This window comes from Physeter macrocephalus, chromosome 16 (assembly GCF_002837175.3).
Source record: "Physeter macrocephalus isolate SW-GA chromosome 16, ASM283717v5, whole genome shotgun sequence".
Classification (NCBI taxonomy): Eukaryota; Metazoa; Chordata; class Mammalia; order Artiodactyla; family Physeteridae; genus Physeter; species Physeter macrocephalus.
Window position 1 is genome coordinate 47,889,623 of NC_041229.1, and position 12,069 is coordinate 47,901,691.

At 37.4% G+C, this 12,069-nt stretch overlaps 1 protein-coding gene across 1 annotated transcript in view; it reads left to right on the forward strand.

Moving 5' to 3' along the window:
• DLG2 (discs large MAGUK scaffold protein 2) overlaps positions 1–12,069 on the forward strand; it is a 2,147,153-nt gene that overhangs the window by 473,557 nt on the left and 1,661,527 nt on the right. The window contains exon 5 of the mRNA XM_028501170.2: positions 2,182–2,277. Within this exon, the coding sequence (XP_028356971.1) occupies positions 2,182–2,277 (96 nt within the window). The remainder of the gene's footprint in view (positions 1–2,181; positions 2,278–12,069) is intronic.

Below are 12,069 nucleotides of genomic sequence, written 5' to 3' on the forward strand. Positions count from 1 at the left end.
GGCGCGCTTAAACCCCTTCCTCGCGCACCAGGAAGCAAAGAGGGAAGAAAAGGTCTCTTGCCTCTTCGGCAGCTCCAGACTTCTCCCGGACTCCCTCCCGGCTAGCCGTGGCGCCCTAGCCCCTTCAGGCTGTTTTCACTCTGCCAACTCCAGACCTTTCCCTGGGATCCAACTGAAGCCCGAGGCTCAGCTCCCAGCCCCCGCCCGCCCCGGCGCGTGAGCAGACGAGCCTCTCGGGCTGGTGAGTGCCGGTCGGCACCGATCCTCTGTGCGGGAATCTCTCCGCTTTGCCCTCCGCACCCCGCTGCTGCGCTCTCCTCCGAGGCTCCGGAGCTTCCCCCTCCGCCACCCACAGTCTCCGCCCGCGAAGGCCCCACTTACTTTTAATTACGACTGGTGTAAAGGTGGCTTGAAGCTCAGTGAAATGAACTTTTAATGTTTTTGGTCCACCCAGCATCCTATATTAGCAACAATGCCATCAATACTGCCAATCTATAGACTGGCAGATTAAACACTTGCCTCTCTGAGGACATAAACTGTACAAATCTGCATTACTCTGATAGAGAACCACAGTAGGAGCCTGGTAAGACCAACTGGAATTAAGCTGCTGAATGAGCCTGCACTGCTACCACTGCTGCCTGTATTAATCATCATACCAAATGTGGTAGCATATCCACCATGCCAGATTGAGAACATGGTAAAGGACTCTGCATTTCTGATGCACAGTTTAACTGGGTATCCTCAGGTAGCTGAGCTTGACATTCCTCTTAGCCAGATCAGAGCCCTTGTTCATTGTTTGTTCCTCCGTCTAAGCATCCATCTATTCATCTAATTTAATCTTTTATTTTTTATTTATTGAACAAATATTTATTGACCCCTGGAAATTGAAAAAGAATAAGATATATTGCCTGTCCTCCAAGGAGCTCTAGCAGGACAGAGAGCTATATAAACATGTGATATTTATAAATTATGGGAACAGAGAACAGGAGCATCTACAACCAGACTGGAGTCAGAGAAATCTTGGTTTCTGCTCACCATGGTTGCAAAATTCTCTTCTTTCAGAATCAGCCCAGGTACGTTTCTCCATAACTATTTCTGAAAGGGGGCAGGAATTTCTGCTCACCCACTCAGAAAAGAGTCAGTCACAACCAGGACACCATATGGGAGTTGTCTTTGAGTTTATTTCCCAGTACTCAGGCTGCAATTTGTAAATTCCTCCTCATTAACAGTCTTTAAGGTAGAAGACCATCATTATGCAGCTGAGCATACAACTTGGTCAATACGTTTGCTCCCAATTCCAAAAGATGTCCCAGAAATCCTCTTTATCACCCTGCAAGTCCCGGATTCTCGTAGAAAATTATGACTCTGTTAGCATTCTCTCCTTGTCACCACAACTGTCAAGAACTGTGAAGGGTCTAAGATTTTATCCAACTTGCAAGCCAAGAACCCTGTCACAGTTTCATGGATGCTGTCAAAAGACTCCTAGGACAAAGACAAAGGACTTTATTTGCAACAATAGCAGTAGCCAGACAGAATTTTCTTGAGTTAGCTCCTCAAGCCCCCATTTCTACAGGGCAATGCAAAGATGGCCAAGCAATACATTCACACACAATGGATACCAACTCTCAGTTTAGGGAACACAGATGTTTTACAATGGTCAGTAAGCAAAACTGTCCTTTGCTTTGGAGGTAGACATTATTTCTATCATCCGAAGCTGTAGTGAGACAAACATCCTTGAAAAGACAATCCAGAGCAAAGACAGTCAGTGCCTCTGCTTGTTCTGAGGTTTCCAGTAGGTACCATAATGTAGAGATTCCTGCAAGTATGGGAACTTACATAAGGTGAAATCAACCCTTCTATCTTCATCTTCCCTTTAACCATGTTCAGCTTTTACCAGGTCATCAATTTACATTTGAATAATCCATGTTCAAGACTCCCTGGTGAGAAGCTTTGAAATTCATAAATCTGCCTTTGAATAACTGTCCCATTTTATGCTTTCTCTTTGGGAGAAATATAAAAATGGGTTAGACAGTGTAGTCATATCCTAAACTGACATAAGCAATACCTAATAATATTTATTCGGGTCTTAGACATTTTAATGTGCATGTTAAAAGTTTGAAAAACACTGAATTCACATTGCAGAAAACAAGAAGTATTGATTTTTTTAAACTATATTTTTAGCTTACATGTTGCAGTGGACCAAAGGAAAATGCTTCATGTACTGAGCAAAATAAAGACAATCAGTGTTTTGAAAATGAAACTGACAAAAAGACAAGTGTAAGTGTTAGAGCATTTTCTTTGTTTCTACGTTTAACGGGCAAGATATTTCTTGTTTTCTGTAGAGTATAATCTAATTTCTGGCTTTGGCCTGATCAGCATATTCGGTTCTCCTGCTACTGAGCTGACATCAACTGTCTATCATTTTGAGTAGTTGTGTATGTTCGTTTTGAGAATTTTGTTTTCTGTGTTTTGGTATATATTCTTAAGTTGCTAGTGATCACCAACCATTTGGTAAGCTACTTCACTTCTCCTCTCTTTTCCTGTCTGGTTCAGGCCTTCCAGAAAAACTCTCACACTCTGTTTTGGTGGTGGTTTTCAGGTCCTATTGGGCTTTTGGGGCAATAGTTTCCCCTAAGCAGTCTGAAACTACTTCAATCATTTTTTTGATTGTCATCTTGTGTACTTATTCAAGACAAGGAATCAAAAATCAATCATATACAGGGTAATGTTAAAGAGGTCATAGTGCTTTATGTGATAAAACCAAGAAGAACTTGAGTCTAAGGAAAGTACATATAAGTATTTTACTAAGTGTCAACTTCAGATTTCATTTATCTCTGATCAGTTGTCACAAGGTGGCCCTTATTTACTATAGCCCAATGATGTAAAATGGGGTTCCATTTTCTATTTTATTTATAAAGACACCAAACTTAATCGTGAAAACAATGAAAATAAATCACGAATATTATTATTATAAACATGTATTAAATATTTAAAGCACACATAAAATTCTTTTGGGATATCATTTCATAGGAATTGCATTTATTGAGGCTTCTTGAAATATACCTTAAATGATGATTTTTCTTGTTTTCTAAATCTTCTGTTAGCAAGCAGAGACAGTTGTCGTTATGGCTCCATAGGCCATCAAATTTCTTTCAAATATAGGGTGATATGTCTATGATATTCATTGAGTGGTAAATGCCAATAAAGGAACAGTTTCTCTGTTGATTATCATTTACAACCTGGGCTAATCTGGCACTGCCAATTGATTGAGCCTCCTGGTGTTGACTTGGGCTTGGGATTTGGATGGAGTTCTGAATCAGTTCTGATTATGAATTTTGATAATTACTGGGAGGAATTTAGTAAAGTAAGAAAGGTTGTATGGTGAATTGTCCTTTACCTTTATAAGAGCATGAAGCTTACAGCCAAATTTAACTGTTGGCCAGTTTATAAAATGTCTCTGTTAAGGACCATTGTTTCCTCTGCCAAAACATGTTTTTGTTTTACATAGAGGATGTTATTTAAGCTATTTGAGATTGTTATAATATGCTAAATATGCTTCCAGGAAAGGAAGTCATCTAATTTGGCAGTGGTACTGTTTTTCTCCAAAAGGCGAGAGGGAGGGTGGATGTCCATAGTGGACTCATGGATACTTAGAAAACAAATTTTTAGACTTCCTGGCTGTCTAAAGAGGATATCTGTATTTTTGCTTCCTGAAAATGAAGTCATCAGGGCTTAATAGGATACAAATGTGCCAACTTGTCAAACAGCTAAATTAAATAAGTGCTGGCAAATATACTAGGAAAACTTTTATGTTTTTATCATGGGAAAACATATTGCTAGCCTAGCCTATGCTATTTATACTCTGAAAGCTTTTGTTTCTTTATCTTACAGGGCGGTTAAGAGATTTTAATGAGATCCTGATTATGAACGTGTTTAGTACTGCCTGGCAAATAGTAGATTTTCATTCTATTGAAAAGAATTGCAAGTCTAACATTTATGTTATTGGATGCTTACAAATAGTTCTTAGGGTTTCCTTGGATTCATGCCTGTATTATATAACAAAGAGTCTATACCATTTTTTTTTGCCTGGAAACCACTTGGCCAAAAGAGGCTCCTGCCTTGTAGATTTCTACTTGTCACTGCTCAAAATAACTTATGGTTGAATTAAAATAATTATCAGTGAGAATTTCTTAATTATCTTAAGAAAAAAATTTAATTGTATGACAAACAAAAGAATAGTCATGATTATTATATGAACGTAATATATTATTGTAACTGTTTCGTTCATAAGCCATTCTACAAAAGCAGACCTCAGTTTGGAAGTCACAATTGTGTAGATCTATTAAATATGACACTGGACTTTTTTTCTTCATCTTCAGAATTAGGGTGTTAGATCAGATTATTCCTAGGAATTCTTCAGATCTAATCATTCTATGACAGTCAATAGCAGACAATAAATTATATTGTGTGAATAGAGGACCCACTGATAATATAATTAAAGTATTTAAGCCAGCAGTAGCTACTGAGCCCCACACAAATTTAGGCGTATGTTATATATCTAGAACAGACAGGAACAGCTTTATTAGGCCACATTAGTTTGAGAAGATTTCAATAGCACAATTCATAGGCCAGTGATTCTTGAAGTATGGTCCTCTAGCCAGGAGCTTTAACATCCTCTAGGGACTTGTTAGAAGAGTAAATTCTTGGGCTCCACCCTAGATCAACTAAATCAGATATTTTGGGTGCGGGACCCAGACATCTGTGTTTTAATAAGCCCTTCAAGTGATTCTTAACTGCGCTACAATTTGAGAACCGCTACCATGAGTAATAAACCTCTAGGCTTCCCTTTGGGGAGTTACCATCTTTCCTGTCACATACTTTAAACCAGTCAGTTTAGGGAAGGCCAAGAAAGTGATCCAAAGATTTATAAGGCAATTAAGATAGAAGAAATTGCACCATACCGACTCTTTAGGTTTCTTGTTTGCATTTCTCGTTTTTTTTCAGTGATCTGCCAAAAAAACCCTAGGGGCTGATTTTCTAACATCATTCAGAAACATGTGTTAGTATCCTGTATTGCTCTCTACTCTTTCCCAGTTGCCCATTTTTGACTGTAGCTTAATTTGTAAAGGTCTTTTGGAAGCTATTTTGCCAGGTGGGAGGTGTCTTCCCTTCAGGTATTGATCCACAGAAATAACAATCTGAAATAACTTTCAATCGCATTTGTTACCTGTGTCCAGCAGGGAACGTTCCCCCCTTTCGTTATACTTTTAACCTAATTTCAATGTGTTTGGAGATGTTTTTCCCATTATTGAGGCTTAGACAACTGATTTCTGCTCCTTACAAAGCAGCATTTTCAAGTGAAGACTTTATCTTTGCTCTGGTTTAAGGGCTTAAGCGAATCTTGGTGTTGCCACTGGTCATACGATGTAGAAAATCCTGGAGTTACAAAGGGCAATACAATTTGCAAAATCTGTTGTAGACATGTTTTCCAGAACTGATGAAATTATGTAAATCTAGTGAGAAAATTAAAATTTAGATAATGAAAAAAAGACATCATTGAGAATTTTAGACCTTTATTGAGGAAGAAGTAGTTTACATTTAATGTGATTCCTTCTGTTGACTGAAAAAAAAAAAAGCACAACGTAAGAGTTGTGAGTTAAGTTTCATTTGGGGCACAATGAGGTCTATAGCCCTATAACATTTCAGATAGCTCTGAGAAACTGCTCCAAAGAGGCAGGGGGAGAGGTCATTGTATATATGATTTTAGTGAAGGGGGATACATGCAGTCAAGCACACGTTTTGGCAGAGGCTAGCTGCTAGTCATGAGGAGCAAATGGTACCGTTAATGATTTTAGTGCTTTTCTAGATATGAGGAGATGCAAGAATTGGGCTCATAAAATCTTCTCCTTAAAATATCTAACAATATAAAGGCCTGTTCTGCCAGTTTTTCCCAGAGCACAGAGTGCCTCATTCCTTATCTCCACCCTGAACTTCTTTCAGGGGGTGTTGAAGGTCGGTGGCTACAGTGGCTAGGGACCTAATCCTTGTAGAGGCAGATGGCAAGTGCCAATTTTTAGTTGACACTTCCTTTAATTTTATTTTATTCCTATTATTCTCTTGATCAATTTTAAATAATTAGAAGTTTCTTTTAGGGGTGTGTTCTGTGTTTAAATAAACTTAGTAAACAAAAGGTAAAATTTGGAGATTTGGTCTTCCAGAGTCCTAGTGAGAAACAATGAGTATTTTTAATCAGATCATAGAAAGAAGAGAGAACTTAAAGAAAGAATTGACAGGACCTGGCAACTAAGTAGATTGAAAGTTAGGTGGTACCAGAACAAAACTGGAGATGTTTAGGTTGACTAGTGGATAAATAGGGTAAATTCAATGATGACATATCAATTTTAAGATAATAGTGGAACAGCTAAGAGGAAATATTTTTAGAGGAGTTGGACATATTGGTTGAGAACAAAGTGTGATATCAAAAGCAGGACAGTATGATAGAGTGAAAAGAGCAAAAGATCTATAGTCAGAGACCAGAGTTTATACCTTGGCTCTATCACTAATTAGTCATGTGACCTTGAACAGATTACATGAGCTCTATTTTTGTTTGTAAAATGTAGATAATACCTATTTTGCCTATCTTATAGGGGTACAATAAGGATCAAAACAAATAGTTATATGTGAAAGGACTGACAGCTAAATACTTTGGTTATTTCATAACATTTGGAGACATGACCAGAGTGTTAAATGCCCCTTGAAAATATTTTAAGTTTTAGATAATTTTTTATTTGTTTGGTATTTTAAACTTAATTTCTTAAGCAGAAAACAGATTCTTGTCAATCTTGTGCATTATAACTAGTTAGTAAAGGGACTAAGTGAATACCAGGCAAATACAACAATGGATAGGTAGGGCAGAAAGTTGGGTCTCTTCTAACAAGAATAGAGAGGGAATCAGATGGTGAGAAACTTCACTCTAGGAAACATATCAGACTGAAAAGGAAGCATGGTATAGGAATAAGTCATAATTGGAAGCCAGAGAACTTGGGTTGTTTTCTTTGGACTCCTACTATCTGGGTGTTCTTGGGCAAATCACTTGGCCAATCTCTGCCTCAGTTTTCTAATCTAAAGTGAAGGACTTTGACTAGATAATTTATGGGTCCTTTTAAGTTATAATAACACTTTCACAGAATAAGGAAATTATTAATTTTAGAGAATCCCAACATTGCCCTTGTTTTTCAGACTAAAATGTAACTGTTAATGTACTATGTTGAACATCCACACCTTCTGATTAAGAATAATTTTGCAGTTCAGCTGTATTTCTCTATTTACTATCCTTGCCAATATTTATAAGGAAACTTCTTTTTGGGAGAAAAAGAAGCCATGGGGAAGAAGGTTTTTTATGGTGGTTTGTTTTAGGGCATGAGAACATTTTTTTGTGTACATTAGATACTCTCCTTGGTCCTTATTTTAAAAGTGATGGTTCTGAGTGAATCTTCCTGGAGAACTAAGGTCAAAAATAGCACAGAATCAGAGAATTAAAAGTAATTTTAATGGTAATCCAGGGCAATGACTTTCCTCAGTCTTAAATCTCCTCTTCGGCTTCCCTGATAAAGGGGAATCTATCATCTGCTGGAAAGTCTCTAGTTATATTATATGTCTATTACATATCTATATTTACCATCTCCCAAAGTAGCTCATTCCATCTGGGCAAGTTTAGGTATTATGTGGTTATTCTTTTTTTTTTAAATAAAGATTTTTAATTTTATTTTTAAATTAATTAATTTATTTATTTTTGGCTGCGTTGGGCCTTCGTTGCTGCGTACAGGCTTTCTGTAATGGTGGTGAGCAGGGGCTACTATTCGTTGCGGTGCACGGGCTTCTCATTGCGGTGGCTTCTCTTGTTGTGGACCATGGGCTCTAGGCACACTGGCTTCAGTAGTTGTGGCATGCAGGCTCAGTAGTTGTGCCTCGCAGGCTCTAGAGCACAGGCTCAGTAGTTGTGGTGCACGGGCTTAGCTGCCCAGTGGCATGTGGGATCTTCCCGCACCAGGGCTCAAACCGGTGTCCCCTGCATTGGCAGGTGGATTCTTAACCACTGCTCCACCAAGGAAGTCCCTATGTGATTATTCTTATTAAACTCGTGATATTCAAATTATTTTAGTATTGATTATATATTTTCTATTTTCCAATGCCAAAGTCAAGTGGCAAACTTCTAAGTATCTGGAATTAATGGGGGAATAATCTTTTTTATTTTATTTCTTTAATGGAATACTGTGGTTAACTCTGGCTAATTTTGTTTACTAATTTAAAACATCGAATGTAATTACCCCTCATTTCCAGGTTGATGAGGATACTGTGCTTTGCCTTTGAGCATCTTGTAGTGCCTCAGGGACAGTGTTCTGCCTTTTAAAGATTAATGACTGGACTTCTGTACTAGCATTGCTGGAGATCAGGTTTCTTGTTACTAACTTTGACATATTCATAAAACTATTTTTAAACTAGTCAATCCAAATATCAATTTATCTATTAGCTGCCTCTAAAGCAACACAAATACTATAGAAATGAGATTCTGATCATTTGATATATCTGTATTTAGGAGCCTGGTTTTTTACATATGTTTGAAAACAGCAATATATATTCTGTTCAGATAAAGAACAGAATATCTTAGAACCAAATATTTGCAGTTTATGGTATTTACTACCTGGATCAATGAGTTCAGTGATTTTGAAAGTGCAATAGATCACCATTATAACAATAATGAGATGCGACTTGGAGTTAGATGATCGAGGTTCACATCCTGACTTATCTACTCAGTCAATGGAGTACCCATTATGCACTGGTTTACCAACTCAGTAGCTGTATAAATTTGGGCAGGTCAATTTTCTAAGCCTCAGTTTCATCATCTGCAAAACTAAACTTATTTCACTGGTCGGGAATACTTAATGATAATAGGTATGTGAGTGTACCTAATCATAGCCTGCTTAATAAAATGTTAATGCTTAATCCGAAAACTATATTTTATATATTTATAAATACTGTGGTTAGTGTAAATCACATCTTTAGAAAACAAGCGGTATTAAAAGCAATAGATTGCAAATTTCATGTTGACTTCTGACTATAACCTTATTTAAAAATGAAATAGTTTCCCTGGGATACATTTTATTCATTTATTTGAAAAAGTCTTTATTTAGCATCTCTTATGTGTTGGGCACTGTCCTAAACACTGGTGATATACCCATGGACAAAACAGACAAACTTCTTATTCTCAGGAATAAATTTCAAAAAATAAGAGAGGAATAAAGAATATAATTTCAGATTGTGATAATTGCTAAAAAGGATATAAACAGTATTATTTAATGGAGAATGATGGAAGGGAATCTAACTTAAGGAGGTCAGATGAAGAAGGCTTTACTGAAGTGGTAACTTCTAAACAGAGACTTGGATGATGAGAAGGAGCCAGCCACGTGAAGATCCAGGGTAAGAGAGTTTCTGGCAGGCAGAACAACAAACTCAAGACCCCGAGGAAGAATGAGAGTGAAATACTGTTATTTGAGAAAGAGATAGCAGGCAAGTACGATGGGGTGTAGGAAGGTGGAATGTGTAAGGGCATTTAGGAATACTACTGAGGTTATTTACATTAACTGGAAAGCAAAATTGCATTTCAGAACATATAGCTTTTTTGATTTGGGCTCTGTGCACACCTATTTGAATTTCTGTACTCTGTTCAACTCATAGCATTGTATATAGTGGGAAACATTGATCCTCATGAGGAATATAAGTTTATATAAACTGATTTGTTAGGGAAACAGAATTTTTATAGGATGATTTCATGATTTATAGTTTACTATAAAAAATTATCTCAATTTTAAAAGTGTTTTAGATTTTGGTGATAATAATAAAGCGAGAGTTACTGGTTATCAATTAGCTATATTCCATTTCATTTATATAAGTAAAATTTACATGCATTTCTGGTCTATACAATGAAAAATCATGAGAAAGTAGGTGAAAAGTGAACATTTCTTGATTTCTGTAGCAATTTTTGATTCACTCAAATTTTTTTTTTTTAGAGATTATATAGCAGCTTTATTGCAGATACTTTAAGTATTAAAGTATAAGTATAAGAACCTTGCAGGTTCTTCATAAACAGTATACCAAAAAAAGAAGGGCAGTTAAATGAAGACCAGTAACAACCAGGTCCAGCATCATTCAGTTCAAGCTCTACATGACTTCTTTTTGGTTACCATATTGTAGGTGTGCAGCCCTCTAGAAACACATTATCTCTGCAGAACAGGTTATCTCACAGACTGAAATAGAATGTGGTAACATTATTGCCATTTTAATCTGCAAAGAGCCAATCTAACAAAGGCAGGCCCCAAGAGACCTCGGGCTTCCGACTTTACTGGGAGAATAGAGACCATTCATCAGAAGCCCCTTCTCTGCCCTCTCCCAACTTATTTCCCTCAGCAACAGTGCTGCCCACCTTCACTTCTGCTTTTTTTTTTTAACATCTTTATTGGAGTATAATTGCTTTACAATGATATGTTAGTTTCTGCTTTACAACAAAGTGAATAAGTTATACATATACATATGTTCCCATATCTCTTCCCTCTTGCGTCTCACTCCCTCCCACCATCCCAATCCCACCCCTCTAGGTGGTCACAATCCACCTAGCTGATCTCCCTGTGCCATGCAACTGCTTCCCACAAGCTATCCACCCTACGTTTGGTAGTGTATATATGTCTATGCTACTCTCTCACTTCGTCACAGCTTACCCTTCCCCCTCCCCATATCCTCAAGTCCATTCTCTAGTAGGTCTGTGTTTTATGTCCGTCCTACCCCTAGTATCTTCATGACATTTTTTTTTTGTTAGATTCCATATATATGTGTTAGCATACAGTATTTGTTTTTCTCCTTCTGACTTACTTCACTCTGTATGACCAACACCAGGTCCATCCACCTCACTACAAATAACTCAGTTTCATTTCTTTTTATGGCTGAGTAATATTCCATTGTATATATGTACCATATCTTCTTTATCCATTCATCTGTTGATGGACACTTAGGTTGCTTCCATGTCCTGGCTATTGTAAATAGAGCTGCAATGAACATTTTGGTACATGACTCTTTTTGAATTATGGTTCTCTCAGGGTATATGCCCAGTAGTGGGATTGCGGGGTCGTATGGTAGTTCTATTTGTAGTTTTTTAAGGAACCTCCATACTGTTCTCCATAGTGGCTGTATCAATTTACATTCCCACCAGCAGTGCAAGAGGGTTCCCTTTTCTCCACACCCTCTCCAGCATTTATTGTTTCTAGAGTTTTTGATGATGGCCAATCTGACCGGTGTGAGATGATATCTCATTGTCGTTTTGATTTGCATTTCTCTAATGATTAATGATGTTGTGCATTCTTTCATGTGTTTGTTGGCAATCTGTGTATCTTCTTTGGAGAAATGTCTGTCTAGGTCTTCTGCCCATATTTGGACTGGGTTGTTTGTTTTTTTGTTATTGAGCTGCAGGAGTTGCTTATAAATTTTGGATATTAATCCTTTGTCAGTTGCTTCATTTGCAACTATTTTCTCCCATTCTGAGGGTTGTCTTTTGGTCTTGATTATGGTATCCTTTGCTGTGAAAAATCTTTTAAGTTTCATTTGGTCCCATTTGTTTATTTTTGTTTTTATTTCCATTTCTCTAGGAGATGGGTCAAAAAGGATCTTGCTGTGATTTATGTCATAGAGTGTTCTGCCTATGTTTTCCTCTAAGAGTTTGATAGTGTCTGGCCTTACATTTAGGTCTTTAACCCATTTTGAGTTTATTCTTGTGTGTGGTGTTAGGGAGTGTTCTAATTTCATACTTTTACATGTAGCTGTCCAGTTTTCCCAGCACCACTTATTGAAGAGGCTGTCTTTTCTCCACTGTATATCCTTCCCTCCTTTATCAAAGAAAAGGTGACCATATGTGTGTGGGTTTATCTCTGGGCTTTCTATCCTGTTCCACTGATCTATATTTCTGTTTTTATGTCAGTACCATACTGTCTTGATTACTGTAGCCTTGTAATATAGTCTGAAGTC